Source organism: Notamacropus eugenii, chromosome 1 (assembly GCF_028372415.1).
Source record: "Notamacropus eugenii isolate mMacEug1 chromosome 1, mMacEug1.pri_v2, whole genome shotgun sequence".
Classification (NCBI taxonomy): Eukaryota; Metazoa; Chordata; class Mammalia; order Diprotodontia; family Macropodidae; genus Notamacropus; species Notamacropus eugenii.
The window spans coordinates 82,520,564-82,546,383 of NC_092872.1; the positions used below are offsets into that span (position 1 = coordinate 82,520,564).

The 25,820-nt window shown below is 44.4% G+C and overlaps 2 protein-coding genes across 2 annotated transcripts; one reads left to right on the forward strand and one right to left on the reverse strand.

The window, feature by feature from the left end:
• The first annotated feature begins 8,984 nt into the window (after nt 1–8,984).
• Nucleotides 8,985–16,650, forward strand: LOC140504002 (UPF0764 protein C16orf89 homolog). Its single transcript, XM_072608477.1, has 8 exons — nt 8,985–9,246; nt 10,856–11,005; nt 11,748–11,898; nt 12,135–12,252; nt 13,078–13,213; nt 13,747–13,851; nt 14,476–14,562; nt 15,799–16,650. Exons 1-8 carry the CDS (start codon nt 9,051–9,053, stop codon nt 15,897–15,899), a joined length of 1,044 nt encoding a protein of 347 aa, XP_072464578.1. The 5' UTR covers nt 8,985–9,050; the 3' UTR covers nt 15,900–16,650.
• A 2,249-nt stretch (nt 16,651–18,899) lies between these two features.
• On the reverse strand, nt 18,900–25,379 carry LOC140503989 (N-acetylglucosamine-1-phosphodiester alpha-N-acetylglucosaminidase-like). The gene is made up of 11 exons (XM_072608444.1): nt 24,954–25,379; nt 24,238–24,714; nt 23,697–23,836; nt 23,474–23,582; nt 23,045–23,173; nt 22,545–22,753; nt 22,246–22,293; nt 21,807–21,935; nt 21,325–21,450; nt 21,158–21,221; nt 18,900–19,911 (listed from the first exon to the last, which is right to left on the reverse strand). Exons 1-11 carry the CDS (start codon nt 25,088–25,090, stop codon nt 19,695–19,697), a joined length of 1,785 nt encoding a protein of 594 aa, XP_072464545.1. The 5' UTR covers nt 25,091–25,379; the 3' UTR covers nt 18,900–19,694.
• Nucleotides 25,380–25,820: the final 441 nt, after the last annotated feature.

Sequence of the window (25,820 nt, forward strand, 5' to 3'; positions counted from 1 at the left end):
TTCCTGCTTCAACTCATTTTACAGATAAAGAAACTGAGACAAACAGGGTCAAGTGACTTATCCAAAGTCAAACAGCTAATAGCGTCTGAGGCCAAATTTGAACTCAGGAAAATGAGTTTTTCTGACTCCAGGCCCAGTACTTTATCCATTGTACCACTTAGCCATGGACTAGGAGAAATGGCAGATATAGCAAATAAGTATTTTTGTACCCTTAGGAATGGGATGCCACAATTGTCAGAATTAAAGCACAACATTCTCTGCTCTTCTTTACTGGGTTAGCATGCAAGATAATTTCCTTCCTTCAACTTATCTTATAATTAGTTATATCTATAGAATTTAAGCTCCTTGAAAGTTGAAAATGTTTCATTCTTGATTTTTGTATCGCTATCACAACAAAGCACCTAATGCAAGGGAACTTAATAAATGCTTATTGATTGAATTTCTAATTATAATTAACTACTCAAAATACTCACAAATAAGGAATCAGTTGCCTCAAATAATTGAGTCTGGATTATGTATTCTTCACGATAGGTTTTCCTAATGGTCTCTTGTGAGAAGCTGAGTATGATCAGGTAGTCTTCCTTAGCTAAGCCTCTCTGCTATGACAACAATTTGTGTAATCATCTTTATGGACAATTTTGTAGAACCAATTGTTCACAGTATTAAGTTTAGATTTGCATTGAATTAAGAGTGCCAAGTACTTTCCTATGCTTTAGGACACAGGCATAAAGTCAGGAAAAGGTCTATGTTTTCTGAATTTTATTGCACAATATAAATTGCATAGTGATAGCAAAAGTCAGTCTTAATAGATGTGTTTAGGTGTCAGTTCTGCTCTACCCAGTGTGGGGAATTTAAACTTTGTCACTGTTCAGGACTAGCACTTTTATTAAATAAAATATCTTCTAGTGATAAATTTAAGTCCAGATATATGCAAGTATATCTGAATTCCTTTGGCTGAAATTCTCAAACCTACAAACTACCTGCGAACATTGCTAAAGGAGCCATACCATGTGCTCATGTACTGCCCAAGGTAGTAATAGGTACATGATAGGTGTTTGAGAACTAGACTCCTAAAATGAAACACTTCAGGAATCATTAAGCCTTATGGCTAGTAGAGACTTTTAAGTTTAGGAACTCCATTCTCTTTCCTCCAAGTATGATTATCTTTAAACCATTCCATATGATAGGAAGTTATTCCATACATAATACCTTCCATAGGCATTACACAACCTCCTCTAGTTAATGATTTCTGATATATACTCCCAGTTATGTTCCAAGATGGGAAACAACTACTTATTATTTTCTATATGACAAAGCATTTAAAGTTGGAGTCAAAGGACCTGGACTTTAATTCTACTGCATGTGTGACCTAGGGGAAATTATTCAGTCTTCTAGGACTCGGTTCACTCTTCTATGAAATAAGAAGCCTGGACTAAATAATCTCTGAGGTTCTTTCAAGCTGTAAATATGTTGAGTTAAAAAGATTTTGTGAATGTGGCCATCATGGAAAAAATGGACATCTCTCAAGAAAATCACAGGGTAGAGTTTTTTGGGATAGTAAGGACCAAGAATTGAGTCCAGTGACTTTTGAAGTTTGATATTGGCTGCCTAATAGAATTTGACTTGTTGGCTGATGTTGACTTCTGCCATGAGGTACCTACTCACTGGAAGCCTCCTGGATTTGGATAAACCATATATGTCCACCATGTATGAGAGCAAAGTTTTCCTGTTCTTATTAGCAATTGTAATGGAAAAGTCATAGGATCATAAAATCATAGATTTAGTACTGGGGGCTCTAGAAGTCGTTGAATCTGCCATACTCATTTTACAGATGAAGAAATGGAGGCGCAAAAATGTTGTATGACTTGCATTCATTTAAAGTTGTCTCTTCCTTCTATTTTCAATACAAACCTTTTGGGAAGTAAGGCTTCATCAGCTTTGTAGAAGCCAAGCAACGTACAATAGGAGTTTTGGATATGATTGGCAAAAGTGGGAAGCAAACATAAAGTGAGTGTCAGAACGAATTGAGTATGGGATTAGATTATTTCTAAACTCATTAATTCTTTCAGCAAGCAATTATTAAACCCATATTAGGTGTCAATCAATATGCTAGGCACTGAAGATACAAAGAAAAAACTTAAACCATCCTTTCAATCAATGGTGGAACTGGGGTGGTGGAAAGATAACATGTTCACAAATAAGTAAATCCAAAATGTGGGCGAAGTTATTTTCAGCAGTGAAGGACATGAACAACTGAGGGTATCAGGATAGGCCTTGTGTAAGAAGTAGCATTTGAGCTAAGCCTTGGGAGAAATTTCAAATTCTACAAGACAGATTAGTAAAGAATGTATTTCAAGAATGTGAGACAGCCTATGCAAAGGCAAAGAGACAAGAAATGATCCCTTTCCAACTCTAAAATTCAGTGGGCTTATGAATTATGTGTATAAGAGACAAGATATGTATATGTGGTTGAATTACTGCACAAATAAAAAGAATTTGTCAGATCACTTTATATTCAATTTACAGGTGTGAACATGATAAAGGAAAGACTATTCTGATCCACAAATGTTTCAGGGCTTATTTTATTTCTAGTCAGTAGGATAAATGACAGCTGTCATACCTTGAAAATTAAGACACCACCAAAAAAAAAAGATCACTGACTGGTTCTCTCGCAAATATAGGCTATAGCTGAGGCACCCCCCACCAAAGGTCCTGAAATCTTCCATCATTATTTTCCTCTCTATTCTCATCTTTATCACCTGAATCTGAGCTCAACAATGACTGAGTCTAAAAATGTAACGGTGCCTGCACTGGTGTATCTCTTGACAGGGATATAGGGGACCATGGTGCACTTGCTTACACTACACTTCTTGATAGGACTTTGGGAATAGATGAGTATTTGTTTTGCTTCCATCATGACTCAGCTCATGGTGAGTTTAATTCACCAGATGCTGTCTTCCCTAGGATTGCTGAAGCCCCTCTGGCACTGCTACGTCCCACAAAGGACAGAGGAGAAGAGGGCAGATGCCCGGCCCAGAGAGGTAGAGCCTTTTCTGGAGTGCATTATTGCTCTGGTTGAGGGTTGTGCACAGCCCGGCAGGCTAAAAGACCAAGGCACAGATGCACTGTGACTTGTTCTATGAGAAAAGAGCACCCTAAGTGATAAAAATCACAGAATCATTTGAACTCCTGAAAAAAAAAGTATTGTGGCATTCAAAGCCTTCTACATTCCAATACCATGCTACTTTCCTAATCTTTTCTAAAACAGTTCCCTCTTATTCCAGCCAAATCAGACCACTCATTATTCCATGTTTTGGATTTACCTTGTGGTTTGGTAGAGATTTCCATGCCTATAGAAATTCTGCCCCACTTCACTTCCCTCCTACTCCATTTCTACCCATTGACCTTCTTTGCCTTATTCCCACCTACATCCCCACCCCCAACCTCCCCCTTAGAATTTAGCCCTCTTCAATCCCTTGGTGTTCTAGAATCCCTCAATCTACTGTGATGTATCTACATTTAATCATTTTCTTGTTTTATAGTCATTCGCTTATATGGTTCAATTTAGTACCAGATTAAAACTGTTTTAATCTCAGGTTCTACAACAAAATGTTGTACACAAAAGGAAAAAAATGCACTCCAAAAAGGTGTGTGTGTGTGTGTGTGTGTGTGTGTGTGTGTGTGTGTGAATTCACAGCACAGGAGGGTGGGGTTGAGCAAGTTAGCATCAGCACTCTTCAAAGCAGTCTGATTGCAGAAGTCGTCCTCTCTGCAGCCAGCATCTTTGGTCCTTCTAGGTTGGGTACACGGCCACAGAAAGGAGGGAGGACCCTTGCCCTCTGGGAGAGCCAAGGCTATACGATACATCAAACACACAAAGAAGTCTAAGCATTAGCAGCGCAGGAGTCCTCCTCAGACAGACAAGGAGGAGGCGCGGAGGACCAGTCTGACTGAAGCAAGTCTTAGCACCAAACCCACTCTTCGGCTGCGCTGCTGCGGACAAAGCGTGTGGCGAAGAGCCCCTGGGGCTTCACAAACAGTTCCCCTCCGACCCTTGCACATTCCGCCGCCGCAATGCTTCCTTAACAAAAGCACAGTGAGCAGCAGCAAAGCAAAGCATCCTCATCCCAGGGGCCGCCATCAGGGGTAGCCCAGGCAGGGGACGTGGGTCCTCTCCAGCTCCTGAGGCTGGAGGGAGCAGCCAAGTGCGCAGCCTCATATTTGGGGCAGGGGCAGGGGCAGGGGCAGGGGCAGGGGCAGGGGCAGTCGGACACCAGAACCGGCGTGAGAGCGAGGCGGGGGCTAAGGATGAAGTAGTGGAACCAGGCTTTGGTCCTACCTAGGGGCGGGCAGGCGGGATGTGGGCTACAGGAGATGGGGCCGTAAAAGTGATGGAACCAGCCCACAAGATCCCCCACAAACCTAGGAATCTCCCTACCCCACCCCACTCCACTCCCGGCAAGACTAAGTTCTCCTCCTACACCCCGCGTTCCGCAGCGGGCAGTTGGTGGGAATGGCTGGCCGCTTCTGGAGGGCTCTTGGACTTCGGGTGTTAAGCTATTTCCAGCTGGGTCTCAGGAGAGTTGAGTCGGTGGGGGTGGTAGTCTTAAGGGTTTTCATTACAGCCTTGTGAAATGGTGCAAGGATTACTTTCCCATTTCACAGAGGGAAACTGAGGTTACAAGGTTTAAACTAATTTGACCAGGTCCCGGGTCTTTTCCGACCAAGTCAGTAAACTAGCATTTAATCACTGCCTACTATGTACCAGGCACTGTGGTAAGTGCAAAGGTTACAAAGAAAGGCAAAAATCAGACAGTCCCGGATGATAACATGCAAATAATTACAAACAAAACATATACAGGATAAACTGGGGGTAGTCTGGGGGAAAACAGTACAACTGAGGATGTGAATCTTTACTGTAGAGCAGAAGTCAATTTCAATTCAATAAACATCCAAATGTCTCTTGTGGCAAGAGACTGTGCTATGTGCAGGGTTACAAAGGCAAAACAAAGGTTTCTGCTCTCAAGGAGTTTTGATACCAAGCAGGGGAGAGAGACGAAGGAAATATTTACACAGAAAAGTTCATATAAAATGTTTTGAGGCAGGCGCGATTGCTTAACAGTTAGGGGTATCAGGAAAGGTTGTCCCAAAGAGGTGGCACCTGAGTTCAGGTTTAGGAGGAAATTAGAGAATAAAGCTGAAGAGAGGGTGGAATGCATTCCAAGTCATTCAGGGGGAGGGGATGCTATGCATCGAGTGTACTTGTGAGTTGAAGTGGAGTAGCAGAACGTCCGTCCCTTTGTTTTTACTGGCCTCTGCCCTTATGTGTGCAGGTTGCTCCTTCCACCCCAACGTATAGGACTGTTTTTTCTTTCAAACCAGCTGTGGGAAAGTAATGGGAAGGAGATCAAAGAACCAAGGTGTCATCTCTTCATACCAGGCCAGTTCCTCCCAGTCTCCTCCAGCCAAAGCTTCTGACAAGTTTATCTCTGTTCTAGGGAGTTATAAAATTGAATTGACTGAATCTTTAGTTCACACCAAAATCTTAGGCAGGAAATGCCCAAGATGGATGGATAACAATGAATGAACAAAACTAATTATAAAAATTAGAATTTATAAATATTATTTTATCCTTAAAACAACCCTGGGAGGTAGATGCTATTATTTCCATTTTACAAGGTGAGAAAACTGAAGCAGACATAATTCCCAAGGTCATATAGGTCCAAGGTTTGATTGGAACTAAAGTCTTCCTGACTACAGCTCCAGCACTCTATCCACTGCCCTGCCTAGCTGTCTCTAAAAAGCATTTACTGATCACTTCCTATGACCAAAGTACTGTTCTAAGCACTGGAGATACAAAGAGATAAGCAAGTCAGCCCCTTCTCTCAAGAAACTGACATTTTAATTATATATGTGTGTGTGCATATATATATATATACATATAAGACATATATGTACACATATGCACAACTATATATATGTATATGTGTGTATATATATGTATAACCATTTTTAGCTGAAAGTCAGTTGATAAGGCCCAGTGGTCCTAATGTATCTGCTTTGATGTCATTTTCTTTGATTAAAAACCATGTATGTTAGTTATGTCAATTGATTTCATAGTATCAATATTTTTATAGTAAGAAGAACATTCTTTTCGCATTTTCAGCAGTTGTGGATGCTGAGGAGGTATGAGTTTTAGCATCTTCAAAGGCAGCAGCTAGACATCATCTACATAAAGGTTACTTCCCTGGTTGATTGGTTGGGGCTGAGTAAGAATGTGACCTGGCGGACTGATGGGCATATCTGTTCCTTAAGATTCTTGAGACAAAGGTCCTGGGCCATCACCATTGAGTTCCAAGGGAAAATGGTGGTGAAGGGGATGGTAGTAGAAGTGGTGGTTTGGCCCACCTGGCACCAATCCTACTTTCTGTCTCAAGGTACCCTCAGGGCCCCTTGCTGAAAAAGATCCATAGTTCAACAGTTAACCATATTTATTATACTTAAAAGACAAAAAGTAAACAGAAACAAGTTCCTAAGAAATAGAGATTCAGAGAATAAGCACACATCTCCCAGGAAGAAAGAGAGTAAGGTTTCTGGCCTCAACAGTCCTAACAGGTCTAATATCCAGCACTGTCCCTGTACTATTCATGCACAACTCTTATATACAGCTTCTATCTTGTAGTCAAGTGTTCAAGATCTCATGGCTGGCACTCTTACATCACAGTTTTCCAGGGCACTCCTCTCAGTACCCAGTGTATTTGCCAGAGTTAGCAGCAGCCTCTCTCTTTCTGCACTGGTACTCCTTTGTCTACTCTCAAAGAAGCAGCAAACTCTTCCCCCCTACCCCTCAGTAAACTGTCTCTACTTAAACTTCTTTTGTCCTTTCCCTGTCTCAGAAAGGTAGGAACTAGCTTTGTGGGCAAAAGGATGGCCAAGCCTAGGCAAAGTCAAGGCCACTCCACAGGGATCAAGGAGGGAAGAAATTGCTTGAAGTAGGAGACATTCCTTCCTGGGTTCCTAATCTCCTTAACACCATCAAGTCAGTGCTATACCAGCATGTGGGAAAGCTTCTTGGAAGGCATAGAAACTAAAAATGGAATGCCATGGTCAGGAAACAACAAGTTTGCCAATTTGAGTAGAACATGGAAAATAATGAAAAATCAGCCTGGAAAGGTCAACCAGACAAATGAAACAAAGACTAATAATCAGAGACTAATAATTAGAGAAATTAAAATGAAAGCAACTGTGAGGTTCTACCTTATAGTCATTAGATTGACTAAGATGACAAAACAGGAAAATGAGATGTTGAAGGGGCTATGAGAAAAGAAACACATTGATGCCTTGTTGTTGACTCTGTGAATTATTCTGGTCATTCTGGAAAGTAATTTGGTGCTATGCCATAAAAGTCATTAAATTTTGTATACCCTTGGGTCCAGTGATAACAACTACTAGGCCTATTCCCCCAAGGAGATTGGAGAAAGATGAAAAGGACCCATCCATACAAAATATTTTGTAGCAACTCTTTTGGTTGAGGCAAAGAACTGGAAACAAAGGTGGTGCCCCTCCATACAGAGAATGACTAAACAATTTATAATATATGAATAATGAGATATTGTTGTGTTATAAAAAAGGGGGATGGTTTTAAAGAAACCTGGAAAGATTGGTATGATATGATGAAGTGAGAAAAAGCAGAACAATTTACACAACCACACAATTGTAAAGAAAATCTTGAAAGATGTAAGAATGTGGATCAATGAGATGATTAACTGGGATTCCATGCTGCTCACCTCCTAAAAGAGGTAATGACTTCAAGATGCAGAATGAGACACAATGTGAGAATTTGTTTTGCATAACTATTCGAATTTGTTATAAGGGCTTTGTTTATCTAGTTTTTCAAATGGAGGAGGAGGTGGGGGAGAGAAAAAAATGCTTTATAATTGGACGGAGGTTTTTTTTAAAAAAGAAAGGTAGGCTAATGCTAGAATTTAAAACATTCTAAATGCCAAGCTGAGTACTTTGTATTTTATTCTAGAGGCAAAATGAAAACAACGAAGACTTGAGCTAAGGAATGATATAGTCAGATCTGTGCCTCAGGAAGATTATTTTGACAGTTGAGTGGAAGATATAGAGGGGAACTTGGAAGTAAGAAGACCAATTAGGAGATATTACCAGTTGAATAAAGCCTGAAGTAGAATGCATTGGTCACGTGAATTGAGAGCAGAGATGTGATTAAATGTCCTGATGTGAGAAATGTCCTGAAGACGCGATTGGACAACTGATTAGAAATAGTGAGTGAAAGAGAAGCTTGGGTCAGAGATGGCTCCAAAACTATGACTTGGATAACTGGGAGAATGATGGTGTCCTCAACAGAAAGTGGGAAGTTTAGAGGAGAAGCAAGTTTAGTGTCTGGGAGAAGAGGAGGAGATAACATTTTGAAACTGAGTTGAGTTTGAGATTCCATTGTGAATCTAGATAGAGACACTATGTATAGACTTGGGTGGCATCTTGTAAAGTTGATAACTGAGAGTTACGGGAGTATGAGACAACTTTGGCAAAGAACAGGAATTTCTAGGGGCTGTGTGTGAAAGATCACTAGATTTAGAGCTGGAAACAGCCCTTGAAATCATCCAGTCAGAAAAGTCTAGAGAGTCTGAATACTAGAAAGAAAAATGAACCCTTTGTCACTACTCTTTGCTCTAAATATTGTATCTAAGGATTTCCAAACTGTTTGATAGAAATGTATTCCCAAGCCACTAACCCCAGCTACCACTTAAGCCAGCCACACTCAGCCCCACCAGGGGCTCCAAACTATGGACAAAGACTCTTTTTTATAGACCTTTACCCACTATTCAGGACCAGTAACGAATCAGTTGCTCTTAGAAGTGCAGTGACCCTTCTGTGGCACTTCTATGCTTGTTTCTAATAGTACAAATCTTTGTTACTCCTTTTGTCCAGTGAGAAGGAAGAGGGGGGAAGGAGGGAGGAGAGTATGTAAGGCATCCAGTACAGGAGCTGTGGTGAACATTCGGCTGAGGGCAGAGGACTAAGACATGTACCTAATGGGGCTGCTGCTGCTGCTGCTGCCATTGCTGTTTCCACCACTCTCTCTCCAACAGGACCTCTCTGAGAGCAAGGTGGCCATGGGGAGGATGATCCTTCCTGCCCTGGAGAAAGCCACCTCATTCCTGGAGAAGAGATTCAGGGAGCTTAACCTGGATGGAGTGCTGGGATTCTGGGTACTGGAAGGTAGTGTGACTTCCTCTCTTCCATAGGATGACTAGCAACCAAGATGGTTTTTAGACTTCTTGACTGATCTGTTAATCTTAGGCAAAGGAAATTAGTTGAAGCAGAACTTTATGTTTTGGTAATTTAGGAAGAGTGCATTTTTTTTTTCTCATTTGGCCTCTGACTTCGCCTTGCACCTCTTGGGTTTTTAGAAGTAAAAAGAATTATGTTAAGCACTGAAGAAAAATATTTGGAAGCATAGGTCCCTGAAAAATTCTATAGTCCAGCTTCCTAAACCAAAGCAAATAGTCTCCATGGATCATTTTCTCTTCTCTTTTACTAATAAGGTAGGAGAAAATATTCGTGTTAATAGAGCTAAGTAAAAACATTTCTGTTAGTTCTGTGGGTCACCTCTGGACAAACTGTTCCTCAAACCTCAGTTCACATTGCATTGTATCCAAAGACACATTTAGAGGTTCTGGGAAAAATGGTTGAAGTGTTTGTTTTGCTTTGGAAGAGGAGAGTATTCTGATGACAGTTTCCTGGAGAAAGACCAAGTCAAACAGAGGAAAAAGCCTGCCCTGGTGTGGGGCCAGTCATAACTCCTTAGACTAGTAATAACTCTCCTTAAGGAAGCAAACAACCTGGGCCTCAAGATCTTGGTTTGGGATTGTTTCCATTAGGCTTCTACCTACAAAAGTAATCCTCCCACTGGAGGTAATGGGAGCCCTTCTTAATCCTCCCATGCTGGCTGCCAGCTCAGCCCCCCAGGAAATGGAATTTGCAGTGCCAGAAAGTCCTAGGAGATGATGTTACTAGGGTTTGATGCAGGTTTACTTGTGTTCCTGTGGTCTGGATTTGGGCCATACTGTGTATAATGATTTTTTTTCCAGCAGGCTTTTCTCACCTACTATCTGAAACCCAAGAGATTATCAAAAAATGACCCTAGTATTGGGACTCTAGGATGAAAGGGAAAGTGTTCATCTCTAGTTCTTACTGACAAAGGTGGGAGGATAGCAGGTATTTTTTTTTTTTACTATATTAATGACTAAGAGGAGATAGAAGAACAGTTGCAATGCTAGAAAATACCTGTCACCATTTTCTCTATTCATCTGCAATATAGAAAAACTATTTCAGATTCTGATTTTTTGTTAACATAGCCTCAGGCAGAATTTAGCTGAGCTCTTCTACTATGTCTACTTCATTCTTCAACTTTCTAGGGATCCAATCCTCCCCAAACTACAAAAATTCATATATGTGTTTCCCTTCCATGACTTTATTCATCCCCAGAACACCTCAATGAAGAGAGAAGGGGACTTAATCTTGAGGAAAATGGATAGAGTTCAGAAAGGGATTTGCCTTGAGCCATAGCAGAGAAAATTAGGGGCTGAGGTTACCTGGCTTCCAATTCCCCCAGTTTTTCCAATCCCACTTCCACCCACAAAGAGGGGTAGGGGAGTGCTATCTCCTTGTTGGTGGAAAGAACTAGAACAATGATAGTGGGATTTCAATAACCTCTGCCTACATAACACACAGGAATGAGATTCAGACACATTTTTCTGAATAAGGAGAGCCAAAGCACACCAATGGGGCAAGACTTGATTCCCAGGCCTGTCACGTTCCTTCACAGTACAACTAAATGGTGTCTTGGAGAAATGGGGCCAGGAGCCTGCCCTGAAGCCCCTGAGCCTGAGGGTAGAGAAGATAGTGAAGAAGCTGTTGCCACTCATCACCAGAGCCACAATCTATCTCAAGCTCAGTGACTCTAAGTACTTAGAAGGTAAATATTGTGCAAGTCAGAAGGTTTATTTGCTAGGGAAACTAATCTAATCTCCCTTGCTTGAATGATTCTGACAAACCTATGGGGTTGAATAGACAAATTGCCATCCAGCCTCCTTACAAAGTACACAGGAATTCAACTGAGAGGAATTAGCAGAAAGTTTCCCCTTTCACAGTCCCTTCTGATTCTAAAAAGTTCCCTGTGGCATTTCTAGGCCTCTCTACTTGGAGAAATGGCCCTGCAGTGGAAGCTTAGCCTTAAATGACATGTCATGTATGTCATCCTGTACAGATTCTCTAATTGTAGCTAGGTCTCAAAAGACTCCCTCACTTTCTAAACTAGAAGCACTTGTTTGTTCTTTAAAGAAAATTAAGTCCCATCCACCAGCAATGCCCTTCTTTGGGGTTTATTGTGAGCTTCTCCAGGACTGTTTTTTGCCTTTCTTTGTATACTCCATGCTTATCACAATGCCTTACAGTAGTAGGCACTTAACAAATGTTCATTTGACTGACTGATAGTAGAGGGTCTCCACCTGTGGATGTGAATATATTTTCTGAATGATTTCAGCTGTGGTTCTCATGTGGCTACTGAGGGTCACAAGACCCTAGCCTTACATTTGTGAGGCACAAGAAATTTGGCATGGGTTATGTATGTCCACGGCATGAGTAAGATAGAAATCTGGGATCAGGGTTTATGTAAAATTGCTTTCTCTTACTGTTACTGGTCAATTTCCCTCTCACAGAATTTCAAGAGATTCTGCAGCCAGAGTTTTGGAATCTCCCTCATTCATGGAGTCACACAGACACCTCCATGATCTACTCTGACTTTGACAACTCAGATTTTTTTTCAGAAGATTTAAGTGATACATGTATGACGCTCTTACTAGGAACCAAGTGAGTTTAACTGCCCTTTTTATTCTTCCCTGGATAGAAAAGTACCACTAACTGCCCCACTGATAATATACAACACTCCTCAGAGAAGCTTGTCCCATTTCTGTATGCTTTTGAAGCTCAAGGCCAGCTCTCCTAAAGGCAATAAAGACCTGTGCCAGCATGGCCAGGCCTACAGTTCCCCTGAACTTCGTTCATTGTTTTCTCCAAATAACAGCCTGGGACTGCTTGCTCCTCAGGAAGGAGGGCTTGCAGCCCTGCACTGTCACTGACCTCTGCAGGGGATTCATGACTAAGCCTGGATGCATAGGCTATGCACTGTCACACCAGCTCCTCTATTTCCTGTTTGCCAAAATGGTAAGTGACTCTTTTGTGGTCTGGGAGATTACTCCAGAAGGCCAGATAGCACCAAATTTAGATAGTGTTCAACAGGAGGCCATCTACCTACCATCATATATATGACAATGTTTTATTGGAGCCAGAATAGAAGACCTGAAAAATAAATAATAATAAATAAGTAAAAATAAAAATAAAGACCTGAAAAAAATAAAAGAAAAATTTTTCTTTGCTATGTAGCCTGTTGCCCATGATCTTCAAAGCACATTGTTCTAACCCGCTACCCACCTATAGATTTCATATTGAAATTGTAATCTAATTCCTGATTATTTGTATCTTCACATATCAGAAATGATCTCTGCACTATTTTTTGTGATTAAGGGCAAAAAAAAATGTCTACTTGCCTCCCCTTCCCAGCTGAATCTCTGTCAGATGCTCCCGATCCAAAATTGGAAGTGGGGACATTTGTCTCTAAGAGTTCAGTTCAGTATTTCAAAACACTTTTAAGAATTCAGGAACTCACTTGGCATAGGAAAGACTCAATATTTATGCGTGATAAGAATGGAAATGAGTAGGTGGCATCTGGGTCTTTGGACTGCTGGTCTCTCAGAGCCTGCTGTTCTACAAGACAACAAACAGGGAGTGTCCTAGAAAGAACTATAGTGAAGTCTCAGTTATCCATGTTGTAAGACTCTGCACAGAAAGAATCCTGGCAGAAGCCCTCATTTTACATACACTGACAATATCTGACCTCTATTTCAAAATCACACACTTTTCTCTTAACAATTGCTACTCCTTCCTGTCACTAGAACTAAATTCACTGCTCCTTGGCTTTCTGGTCCCTAGAAAGGATGCTCAGATGGTCTGTTCCTTCAGTCCAAATATTACATGGATATTCTGTGTGCTAATATGATGGCACTGAACTTGAAAACTGAAGAAGATGGATTCCCATTTCTTGATCGAGATCTCTTCATGGAAAATAGTAAGAACTGCTTTCCATTCTCCAGATAAGTGCACATAATTCTCCTGTTTTATCACACTCAAACACAAACAGCATTCTTGATGACAGTTCTGGCTTCCTTTATCCACAATTCTCCTCTCCCCTAAAATGCAGGTAGTGTGTCTGGAGTCTTGAGTGACTGAGGGACATCAGTCCCTGATCTTTGGGTCAGGGATAAAGTAAGTTTGAATAGTACTTTAATTTGGAAGCCCAAATCACATAAAAATTTTCATTTCCCCCAAAACCTGATTTTATCCAACATTTATTGAAGCTCTCAGTAGTTGAAAACATGATAACCTCAAATTTGAACTAGGTGTTACCCCCTGTTACCATAGCTACTTACTATATTCACCATCATCCAAGAACCAGTGACTCAATATACTCAACCCTTCTCAGGTTTTCAGTGACTTCTGAGGACATGGCAGGCATAGCAATGGGGAAAAGAGGTGGGTAAGAATGTCAGACACCCAGGATGTTGAGAAGATAATTGATTAATTTCATCTTCTTTTCCTCAGTCATGTTCTGTGGACTTTCTGGATACTCAGATTTCTACAAGCCTAGATGGCTACAGGCTATTCTTACCTGGCAGCACCCTAAGGAGGGATGCTTTGGGAAGCCTTGTGAGTAACACTGATGCCTTGGGAGTAGGGAAGTAGAAGAGTTAGAGAACATAAAAATTCAACTTGCCATGTCCCATCAGAATAAACGGCATCAGCAACTCCCTGTAGATTTTTTAAAGATGAAAAATTATTTCCTGAAGCATTAATAATATGGAGAGAATTCTTACTGAATGCAAGGAATGTACTTTCACTACTCTTGATACTCATGGTCTCCTTCCAAGGGGCAGAGGATTTGCAGGAAAGCAAGGAACTGAGCTTAAGGCCTTACAGTGGGGTTTCTGAGTTGAAAACATTTCCTTTCAGGGCCCTAAAAGGGATCTAGGGGCTTGAAGAAACAATCTAAGAGAAGTTGGCAATAAGGAAAAATATAAAGAGGAGACTTTATCAGAGAAGTAGCGGAAACTCTAGAACTGATGGAATAAATATAATGATAACTCATATTTATATAGCACTTGGAATATACAGTCAGGAAAGAGAAACCACAAACAGCACCTTCAGTTTCCACAAGTCTCCCACATCAGGATAGGGTTGTTGGAATGAGGGTGGGGGAAGGCAGGAGATATTTGGAAAAATTCATGTGAAAGAATTTCCCCTGATGTTCCTCTTAATTTTTTTTGTCCCCAGATGACAACAGAAAGCAATTACCCAGAGTTGGTGAAGATGAACAACAATCACTGAGAAGAGTTAAGAGGAGAGAGAAAGGATTTTCAGGTAAAGCCATCAAAAGCTTATAGGATGTCTTTCCAGTGCCTGAAAAAAGCCTGGTACTAAACTTAGTCACTTCTACCCACACACACATTTTTCTATGCAGAGATGCCCTATATTTTACTAACAGAAATATGTGACAACTTAGTAGACATAAATTGCATTTGCTCTTCTGAAAATGCCCATTTTGATTACATTCTTCAGAAAAAAACATTTCCAGGGAAGAGCCCTGGATTCCTTCCCTCATGTCAGGTGATCTAGAACACTAAAAGGAAATGTTAGTTTGCAAATCTAGAATGAAAAAGTGTGCTAGTAGCAAAGAGAACAGTTATCATATTGGAGTTGATAGAAATACTTGATCCAGTTTCTTACTTTTCATATTTTAGGAGGAACTTAGTTTATTTTTCTTAAGAATTCCTCCCCAAGTTCAGGGTGCAAGCAGAGAACAAGATGGATCCTCTCTTTTTCTGGGTATTCTCCGGTCAGTGTCAGTTACCTAGGGTGTGATTAGCCAAACCCTTCCATTCTCCCCTTCTCTCTTTTGGTCATTTACCTTCTCATCTGCATCTCCACCTGCAAGTGGTGATAAGAAAGGAAACTCGAAAAATTTTATAGGTTTTAGCAAGTCTTATCAAGCAAGGGAAAGCCATCACAAGGCATTCAGAATTTTCTTTATCAGTGCCAATGCCTGCCAGATACCGATGACCAGTTAAGAACTAATTCTTCTCACCTGCTGGAGAGAAATGACCTTATTTAGTTGTGGGAGGCAGCTGTTTCCTTGAGGCAGCCTCGTGAATCTGGGACTCTTCTTCAAGGTCAGAGACATTAGCAAAGTGAACCAAAATCCAGATCCTTTCAAGACCATTCATATTTAAAAAAACAGATGCTCATTTAGATTGGTGACAACAAAAGAAAGGACACGGGAGAGGGATTGAGAAGCAAGGCAATCTACATTCTGTGTGTCTCTGAGTCAGGTCCTTTTCACTTCTGCAATAGGAGAAAACAGTCATGGCTCACTCACATTTTCCTAAGGCTATTGTTAGAAGAAATAGAACACTATGGGTGACACCATTGGAGAGGTTTCAAACCTCTACTAAATAATTTTAAGGGATTAAAACATGAGCTAAAGGTCCATGCCTAAAGCTGAACACATAAGTGGTGACATCAGGGTGGAATTGTTCCACCTCAGCAGCAATGAAAAGTGTATCTGGTGGTTGGCCTAACAATATTCTTTCTCCCCAGATGGGTGTTCTTCCCACAATACAGCTGTGGCAGTTGCAGCCTTGGGTGGCTTCCTTTATCACTCTGCAGAACATTCACCAACCATCGCCAAGCCTCATTAACGCCTCCCAACAAGCATGCAGCAACTAAAATGAAATAGCCCTTTCGGTAATGCATCCTCTTAGGTTCTGAGATTACATAAATTCACTAGGAGAGCAATGGAAAAGTACAGGAAGACAAGCTAGCCAAAACCAGTGTAATTGGAAATTGAGATTAGCAGAGCTAGCAGAAGGATGAAAGTAAGAGTATTAACTCTATCTAGCCAAAATGGTCACCCTGATTGGTCCCCAGAAATCACTAAATTATTTTAATTTAACCAACATTAGGCATCTCCTACATGCAAACAACTATCTGAGTTGCTTCAGGGCAAAACAGTGATGAATAAATAGTGCTTGTCTCATGGAGTTTACAATCAAAGTGCCTCTTCCCATTTCCACCTAATATGATCCTCTTGGAAAGGTGAACCCTAATCATGCAATGCCAGCCAATTTTGAGGCTGGGTATTCCCAGGCTCCACAATTTCCATTTATTCTGTTTAGGAACAAAGGCAGATATGGCAAGTAGATATCTGACTTTCCGGGAATAAAATACCAGTGGCTCAGACTTTGAAGCAATATACTTTCATAGCACATGCCTCCTGGGGAAGCCACTGAAGTATTTCTTTCCCACAGTCCCTTTGATTCCCTAATTAATGGCATGTATAGAATAAAAATGCTGTAAGAGCAGAAAGTGTTTCCATTTTAGTCTTCCTTCTCTAGAACCTATTAAATATCTGGAATATAGTAAGACCTTAATAAATACTTGTTGATTATTGATTGATCTCATTTCTTATTTGAATTGATTATTCACAATGCCCACAAACAAAGGGCTTGTTGCTTTAGTTGACTTACTGGGTCGTAACTGTATGTTCTTATTAATATAATTCTTCAGAGTCCCTTAAGAGGGGCCAGAATGTGATCTGATAGTCTTCCATAACTCAGTCACTACCAATGCCATGGCATTCTGTGTAGCCATCTTTATGGAAATTCAGTTTCATAAACACTCTTGTCTACACTAACAAACTTAGACTGGTATAGAACTGGACATAAGTGTTCTTTCTTATGCTTTTTGACACAGGCAGAAACTTTGGAAAAGTTCCAGTCTAATTAAAAAGACAAATTCCAAAGTGACACATGGAATAGTCAAGTAGCAGCCCTGTTACTAATGGAAGCATTGTCTAGTTTTAAATTCAAAGTTAGATATGTAGAAATATATCTAAATTTCTTTGAATGAAGCTGTCAAATCTATACAATCACTTATGGACACTGCTGTAGAATCCACAGCATATGCTCATGTGCTGTCCATGGTACTCTGAAGGCACAAATAGAATCAAATATGGCCAAGAACTAGTTACAGCTAGAAAAGACTTTTCAAGAATGGCTAAAATATCTCATTTTCTTTAGGAAGTTTCATGCTTAAGTATTCTAGAAAGGGAAGTTATTCTATATTTACTATTCTATAGATGATTCCACAACCCGTCTAGGTACTGGTTTCTAAATCATAGCCATTCTTTCCTCATCCTTATCCCTCCTGGGGGGAGGCCCCTCTCTTCCCCCCCACCTCCCACTATGTCACAAGACAAAAATGGCCAGCCAGCTTCTTCTACATGATAAAGCAATTACATTTGGTGTTGCAGAACTTGGCTTAAATTTCAGTACCAGTGTGACCCCAGGAATGGCACTTAATCTCCCTGGGTCTCAGTTTGCTCCTCTATAAAATGAGAAGGCCCTGGATTAGATAATGCTTAAGATTTTTCTGGCTCTACATCCATGAATTACAACAAGATTTTGTGAATGTAGTCATTGAGAAAAATGGACCTATCTCAGGAAGGCCAGAGGGCAGTTCCTTGGACCAGAGGGCCAAAGAGCAGCCCAACAACCCTCGAATGACTGAATGTCTTTGCCTGATAGGATCTAGATTGTTCATGTTTATTTCTCCCATGAGAATACCTATTCACTGACCATGGATAAATTTCACGTGTGAGAGCAAAGTTTTGTAATCTTAGTAGCTCTCAGGGAAGATTTCTCTACTATGGACTCTTCTATGTGACTGCACTAAACACAAGCATTCTGAGATTTCAGTTCATCAGAATGAGTGGAGGTTGAGTAGAGCTGTTTCTCAGCTGTTATAGGAGGAGCCAAACGTTGGAAGGAAGAAGGTGGATATTAGTTCTCACTGGGCAAAGGGATTAGATTAGATGACTTCCAAGTCAATCTTTCAACCGTCAAGTGCCTGTGTGCCACACACAGGAGGGTAAATACACCAAAACAAAGAAGTCCATCCCTGTTCTCAGGGACCTTACAGGGGTATGCAGGGGTAGGTAGGTTAAAGCGGAGGGAAACTATAAGTAGATCAGTAAACATAAAATACCTATAAAGTAATTCCAATGGGGCACTACCAATTGAGGGGATTGGAATAAGAGTTGTTTAGGAAATGATATCTGAACTGAGGCTCCTAGGAACTCCACAAGTCAGAGGTGAAGAGGGAGAGCATTCTAAGCATGAAGATAGCTGATGCAAAGGCAGAAACCCTGGTGAGGTTCTATTTTGTATCCGTAGGGTTTAAGTACATCATACATAAATAAAAAATATTTAGCTATGATTAGCTTAATAAATAGCTTAGTAATGTTAGCTGTTATCATTGTGACATCAGAGATACATGATTGTAAGGGCAATAAGGGCACATATAAGACTGCAGGAACTAATGAAACCTGCCAATAGGTTCTCCACCCCACCCCGTCACAGGAAGAACTGTGTCTAGCAGTGTTTGATTAAGGTCTATCCAGGGGTGAGGAGGCTGCTGCCTTGAGCCCTTTGGCTGAACCCAAACTTCATGGGACAAATCCCCTTAATAAAGGGATCTATTCTGCAAAACTTGGACTCAGTCAAAACGCCTTATCCAAGGACTGAGAAGGCCACATGTGCCCTCCAGGCTGCTGGGTCCCCACCTTTGGTACTGTCCGAAGGCATCAGTGTAAGAACTGAAAACTCTGCAGTTGACGACTGAGAAAATAGGCCATTAACTCTTTTCATTCCTCAATTTATTCAATATTAATAATTAAATCAATAGTAATCAATGAAAGGAAAAACAAACAGGTTTTCATGTAAAAATACCAATTTCATTCTCCACATTCTCTTTGTCTTCAAAAACGCAACTCACCACAGGGGCCAGAATTTCAAATAGCATAAAAAAGTGGTCTGTATAAAAGTGACAATAAAAGAGGCCATAATATGGCCTCAATTTTCCCACAGGAATGAATAAATCATAGGAAGGCTGAGATGTGCAAGTTTCCCACTAGCCCTTAAAGGCTGGCTGTCCTTTCTATCCATAGGAAGGACTTTAGGAATGGATTCTGTTTCATTTCACCATGAGTCAAATCATGATGAGAATAGTTCTCCAGCTGCTCTTTTCCCTGGGATAGCTGAAGTCCCTTTGGCACTGCTACATACCCACAGAAGACATGGACATCTCACTGGACAAGCAGACACAGACAGGCAGGGGGAAGAGGCCAGAGGCCCTGCCCTGAGAGGTAGAGCTTTCTGGGGGGTGTACTATTGCTCTGGCTGAGGGCTGTGGTGCAGCATGGCACTTACTGGGCAGGCAGGCAGGCTAGGAGACTGAGGCACAGGTATCCCAGCTTCTCTGACCAAGGAGTGGGGCCAAGGCCAGGGCTGGGATCGGGCTTTGATGTGAAACCCCAATATGTTGGTCTTTGTCTGATTCTCCTTTTCTGTCTAAGCAAGGTTTCCTCCACACCAACTCTCCCTGGAAAAACCCACAAGCAGAACTAACTTTCCAGGATGGACAATGGCCACTTCTCATTGTTTTGAGTCCTTAATGCTGAGGGTAGGGTCTCCTTGTGGCTCTTTCTCAAGGGATTGCAGCTCCCCATTCATTTCCTGCAATGGGTGGTAAGCATACTCTCCATCCAGGCGCCTCCTGGATGCTCTGGAGCCAAGGACAAAAGTCACATTAGCAGCAGCACTGAGTAGCAGCAAGAGGCCCAGGGCCAACGTGAGAGACAGCCAGGCTGTCCTAAGGGAAAGAAGACAGATCAAGACAATGGTTACAGGAGCTCCTCTCCCTTTCTTCCTTTTATTTTCCTCCTCCAGAGTATGAAACATAAACAGAGGATGAGCTGGCCTTGCAGCCTCTGGGTTCCACTTTGCTTCCTGGGTCCCTAAGTCAGACAGGGCAGATAGAGAATTACAAATGTCCCCCTCTGAAGCAGGCAACCTACTTCCCTATACTGCTAAACAAGACAACACTCTTAGGTCCAGCTCTTTCTGAGCCAGGCTTGTCAATCAGGTTCTATGCACCAGGGAATTTGGAAATTGATGCCTCCCACTTTAAACAGTCAGCCCCCTCCTAGTCTTTTCATTTTAAAGAGCTGAATGGAGGTGTCCCACAATCTGGGTCATCAGTAGACCTCAAGGCATTGCCTGCAGGGCTGGGTCTCTTTCCACTGCCATATTCTCATGGGCTCTTGCCATGATGAAGAATCACTGGCACCTGCACCCAGGCCTATGGCATCCCACTGGGAAGGGAATAACTGTTCTTGGTCAGGAGTCAGGAGGAAACATACAACCTATGAGACCTTCCTTCTCCCCCCTCCCCACCCTCCTTAGAGATCCCAGTGGTGCACAGCTGCAACCACCCTGGACTTCCAGGCCTGGGCATTGGCAGAGAAGGAGCCCACTCACCCACTGCTTCTACACAGTAAACTCTTTTGGAACCAGACCTGTGATTTCATCTACAAAGGCAACTCACAGTAAGAAAATGCCCTCCACCAGTGTAGATCAGCATCTACTCTACTATTACTTGCCTGGGACACTGAGAGATTAAGTACCTTGCCCAGAGGGACAGAGCCAGTATGTGTCAGAGACCAGACTTGAAACTAGGACATGATGACATGAAAGCCAGCTCTGTCCACTGCACACTAGCTACTTCTACAAGCCAATCCACTTTCTAGGTGTGGTGGTGCAGATTTCTATTCCCAGGTACTAGGAAGGCTGGAGTTGACAGAGCTCCTGAGCTTCAGAGTTCTAAGCCAATGGGATGCCCACTCTAAGTTCAGTATTACTAAGGTGAGCCCCTGAGGGTAGAGGGCTCCAATATTTCCTATAGAGGGGTGAACCAGTCCAAGTTGTAAGTGGAGTAAGCCAAAGCTCCTATGCTAATGGAAGTGAGCCCAGGTCTGTGAGTACCCCCATCCCTCCAGCCTTGGCAAGATATGGAGACTCAGTCTTACCAAGTAAAAAGGAAATAAAAGCCAACCTACTTGGTGAAGTAGAGGTGTTCTTCATTCCTTTTTCGTACCATGGAAGGTGCAAGACACTGGCCAACTGTGAAATATCCCCCATCCCAAAGGTAAGTTGAGAGGCATGAGGAGAATGCCCTTCCCTCCATCATTACCCTCCCCTTCCAACTCTCTAAAGAAAGCTGTACCTTGGGAGAGGATGTCCTGCACAGTGGAGGTAAGGTTGCAGTCGCCAGTCTTGGGGTCACAGGGACAAGAGCTCTCACACATACAAGCATGCTGGCAACTTGGGCCATACCAACCTAAGGGACACACTGAATAGAGGGTGGAGGAGAGTAAAGACACAGCACAGAGACCACCTTTCTGACCATCAGTATCCCAAGCTGCTTCCTTTGTCCTCCAAGTCAATAAACAGCAGTGCTGAGAGAAACACTCCAGGGTTCTAGTACTGCTATATAGAGAGGAGGGTGGAGAGTGAAGACTAGGCAGGTGTCAGCACATTCCATCTTCATTTCTTTAAACCAGTTTTCAGCAGCCTCTCAGAAGGTTTAAGCACTAGGCTCTATAGTGCTGTCACAGGTGAATCTCTTAGGGTTTCCCTATTCTCTTATTCTAGATCCTAGGCAATTCCTCTTGCTTCTAGAGGCTGGAGGCTGTAATCTTTCCTTACCCTCAGCACAGGTATCTCCCTGGAAGCCAGGAAGACAGGTACAGTTTCCATGAACAGGGTCACAAGCAGCTCCATTCTGGCACTGGCACTTCTGAGCACAATTCACCCCAAAGCTGCCGTTGGCACATGCTAGGATAAAAAAATAAGTCAAGAAATACGTTGGTGTGAGCCCAGACTGCCCAATGCTCGGGCTTGCTTACTTCACAATGCTCACATTAATTTTAGCCTAAGGCAACCCAGTAGAGGAGAAAGGGGAGAAGGAGGAAGAGAAACTCTCTCCCCAAGCCTCCCCCAACTGGCAGCTGCACTATCCCTATTCCCTAGGTTTAGATTATGTGTGCCATGGGCAACATTTCCCCTGAAATCCATGAAGGGGTCTGAGGATCACCACTAGAGCTCTCCTGGACAAAGGGATGGGTTGAGCTCGTGTTGCTCTTACCTTGACCGCAGGTGCTGCCTGTCCATCCAGCATCACAGAGGCATCCTCCTAGAGAAACAAGACAAACTTATCAATCACAGGAGCTGGCAGGTTTGGACTCATAAGACCAGGTTTACAGTCTCACAATCCATGAACTGGAGAAAGGCTCAGTAAAAACTAGAGGACAGTGGGGGTAAGAGCGGGTACCTGTAGGCACAGTTGTGACTGCTTCTCCCTCCTACTTTCGCATTCTGAGCTGCAGGGTAGGAGAGACAGATACCTCCCTGAGGTGAACTGCCTTCCCTACTCACGGCACTTACTCTCAGTGCAGAGCCCATGTAGGCTACAGTTGGAGGGGCCACAGTCCAGTATGCTGCAGTCATCTCCCCCCCAGAAGTCCCCAGTACAATGGCAGATTCCCTGCACACAGGTCCCATGACCATTGCAGTCCGGTGGATTGCAGCGTGGCTCATGCACACACACGACTGTAGAGATACGGCGGGGACAGCGCCACATGTTATCATCCTTGCTGGAGAGAAGAGGAATCCCATGAAACAGGGTCACAGGAGTCAGAAAAGTTCCCCCTTCATTTGGGACATGTCTCCTCACCATTACCATTCTACAAGCCCCTCCAGCAGTGCTACTCTTAGGTTGATTGTCCAGGCTTAGCTATGGCATTCTCAAAGCAAGTCTGTCCCAGATCCAAAGCAAACCTTAAAGCAGGGACCTTTGTTTAGGAAATATCATTCAGTGGAATCAAAAGTGTATAAACTGATCTGTGCTAGAATCAATGAAACTCTGGAATCTCTTGCTTGCTCACCAATGATCCGATGGGTAATTTGCCAAGGTTCCATTGACAACAAATGTGGCTGAACCTCCACCATCCAGGTTAATCGCATTCACCACTCCATGCTCCTTTAGGAACTGGGCCATTTCCCACAGGTTAATGCTACAGCATGAGACCCAGAGGTGGAAAGAGTGAAAATATGAAGGAATCATTCTTTGGAAATGTGGGAGACCAAGTAGGGATAGACAACGGTTTAGGGGTCCTGTTCCCTGGGAAGGACTGACCCTTTGAGGAAAATGTTTCAGAATGATCTTTTTGCAACCCCAAAGTAAAGGACATAGCTATACAAAGGCTATTTTGCCTGTGAATGAGATTAAGGAAGGACAAACCCTCCAGTCACTGAGATGGGGGCAAGAAAACCCTAGGCAAGCAGACTCCCACCATTCCCAGGTTCCTGCTTACCCCCGTTTCTGGGTCTGTCCATCCGCATGGAACAGTACCAGCCGGCCCTCTCTGTCATGTCCCACCGCTGTTCGAGCTGATATCACATTCACAAACTTGCTAAAAGAGCCTGCATGGGAAGGCATCCAAATGTTCAACTATTTTTTTCTCCTCTAGAAAAATGCCCTTTTGCCAGGCCCCCAATTATAAATTACTGAAGGTAATTTCCCCTCCAAAACCCCACCTGTTTCCTGTGTCTCCTCGCACTCAGTCTCTTCACTTTCGTTAATGTAGACACGTCCATCTCTCAGCAGCCACACTACCCCACTCACCAGCTGCACAAACGGATTCTTTGGGTCCAGCACCTCCTCCTCGGACAGGTACCTGGAACAGCCCCCACCACCACACAGTGGGAGAGTAAAGGCTCTCTCCACCAACCAAGAGAAGAAGCAACTCTGGGATGGGATCACAGCCCTAGTTCGGGCCGCCAGTGTTATCCTTCTGCTTTGGGGAAGTAGAATGATCTCTGCCCAGGCAGAGAGGACATAGTGGGAATGGGTGGAACGCAGCAGTCACAGCCTGAAGCTCTGGTGGGTGAGGACAAAGACCTCTTGGAGGGCAGGAGGCCGGCGGGGTGGGACCTCGGGGATGCCACCATCAGTCTCTTTCCTCCACTTCAGGAGGGGTTTATTTGCCCTAGTTTATTTCTCTCTCCAAACAAGGCAGGGGCCCCGTGCTCCAAGGGAAGCCTGCCACCCCTCAGGCCCAGTTCCCTGTGCCCTCACCCGGTGACCAGGGTCCCATCCTGGCGGATCCCGAACTGGGCATTCTGCAGCCCCCCCGAGCTGCTCACTGGACGCCCGTTGCTCACTATGTTCCCCAGGCATTCTCCGGTGTCCATGCGGAAGAAGCCGCCGTTCTGGGCCGCTATACAGCCGGCCGCCCGGGCCGTCTCCGCCACGGTGGCCAGCTTCCTGGCGGCGCAGCCCCCAGGGCCCCCGGGCTCGAGGACGGAGAAGCTGAGCAGCGGAGCCGCGGCTACCGTCAGGTGGCCGGACACTGCTCTGCTCGAGCCGTTTCCGGAATCCGGAAAGTAGGAGACGAAGTGACGGATGAGGGGACCCGGGCCGGGGCGCAGCGGGGCGCGCGGCGGGGGCCAGCTCTCGTGCGGACGGCTCCCGTTTCGGACCAGCCGGCAGTCCCGGGGCAGACGCGGCCGAAGCCCGGGGTAGGGAAGCAGCAGGTCGTCATTCAGGGAGTCCCTGGGGGGACACGACGAGGTCACGGAGGGGCCCGAGGGACAGGAGGAGCCCCGACAGGGAGGCCGGCGTGGGAGGGGGGCCGCGCGTGGGGAAGCCGGCGTGGGAGGGGGCCGCGCGCGGGGAAGCCGGCGTGGGAGGGGACCGCGAGCGGGGAAGCTGGAGGACGGAAGCGGGGCCGCGGCCCCAGCGGGAAATACCGAGAACCCGGTCCCGCCCTGGCCCAGGGTAACGGCACTCACCCCGTGCTCAGCCCGAGACTCCGGGGCACCGCCAGGAGCCAGCCCAGCAGCGCCAGGAGAGCCTGGCGCCAACGACCTACGGAGGCCGCCATGCTGGACGCTGGCCATCGGTCACGTGAGCAGAGCCCACGTGACATCACTCCCGGCCCGTCGGCCCGGAGCCTCTCTCAAGTCTGGAGGGGCGGGGCCGGCCTCGGGCTCGCCCCGCCCTCTGTCGTAGATCTCGCGAGATGTCAGTCAGCGTGGGATTTGGGACGTTTCCAAGTGCGTGACGTGTCTTCGGTCAGCCAGTCAGTCAGTCAGTAAACCTCTCCGTGGGTCTGTCCTTGTCTGGTCAACAGGCATTTTTAAACAGCGCTAGACACCAGGGAGACCAGAGCGATAAAAGGCCCAAGCCGTCCGCGGCCTCAGGCCGCTCGTATTGTAAGGGGCAGACGGGCGCGGAGGCGCCGAGAGCCCCGAGCCTAGCGCGGGAAGCGCCGCGGGAAGCGCCGCGGGAACGGACGTCCGCGTCACGCAGGGGACGTGCGGGGCCCGAGGTCATCTCGGGACAGCCCCGCCCCCCCGTGGGCCGGCACCGCCCTCCCCACGCGGCTTTCCCGCCTCCTGGCTTCTGCCCACGTCCTTCCGGCCTAACCAGCTGTTCCCGAAGGAGCCCACCTGCTTCCCACCTCCAGCCTCCGCGCTTTTGCTGGAGCCTTTCTTCCCGCCGCGCCCTCTGTGCCCCTGCCCTATCCCTGCAGCTGCTCAGCTTTTCCAATGCCTTCTTTTTGAGCCTCAGCTCACGTGTCATTTCCCCTGTAAAGTTCTGTCCACGCGTCCCCCACGAGCCCCGGGGAACCCAACTGTGTCCCCTGCCCTCAAGAT

Coding starts and splice junctions, on each gene's coding strand:
- LOC140504002 (XM_072608477.1), top strand. CDS start 9,051: ATGTACCTAATGGGGCTGCTGCTGCTGCTGCTGCCATTGCTGTTTCCA. Junction 9,247..10,855: donor GGGATTCTGGGTACTGGAAG/GTAGTGTGACTT, acceptor GTTCCTTCACAG/TACAACTAAATGGTGTCTTG. Junction 13,214..13,746: donor AGATCTCTTCATGGAAAATA/GTAAGAACTGCT, acceptor TCTTTTCCTCAG/TCATGTTCTGTGGACTTTCT.
- LOC140503989 (XM_072608444.1), bottom strand. CDS start 25,090: ATGTCACGTGGGCTCTGCTCACGTGACCGATGGCCAGCGTCCAGCATG. Junction 21,936..22,245: donor AGGCAGCACCTGCGGTCAAG/GTAAGAGCAACA, acceptor TTTTTATCCTAG/CATGTGCCAACGGCAGCTTT. Junction 21,222..21,324: donor GCAGGACATCCTCTCCCAAG/GTACAGCTTTCT, acceptor GATATTTCACAG/TTGGCCAGTGTCTTGCACCT.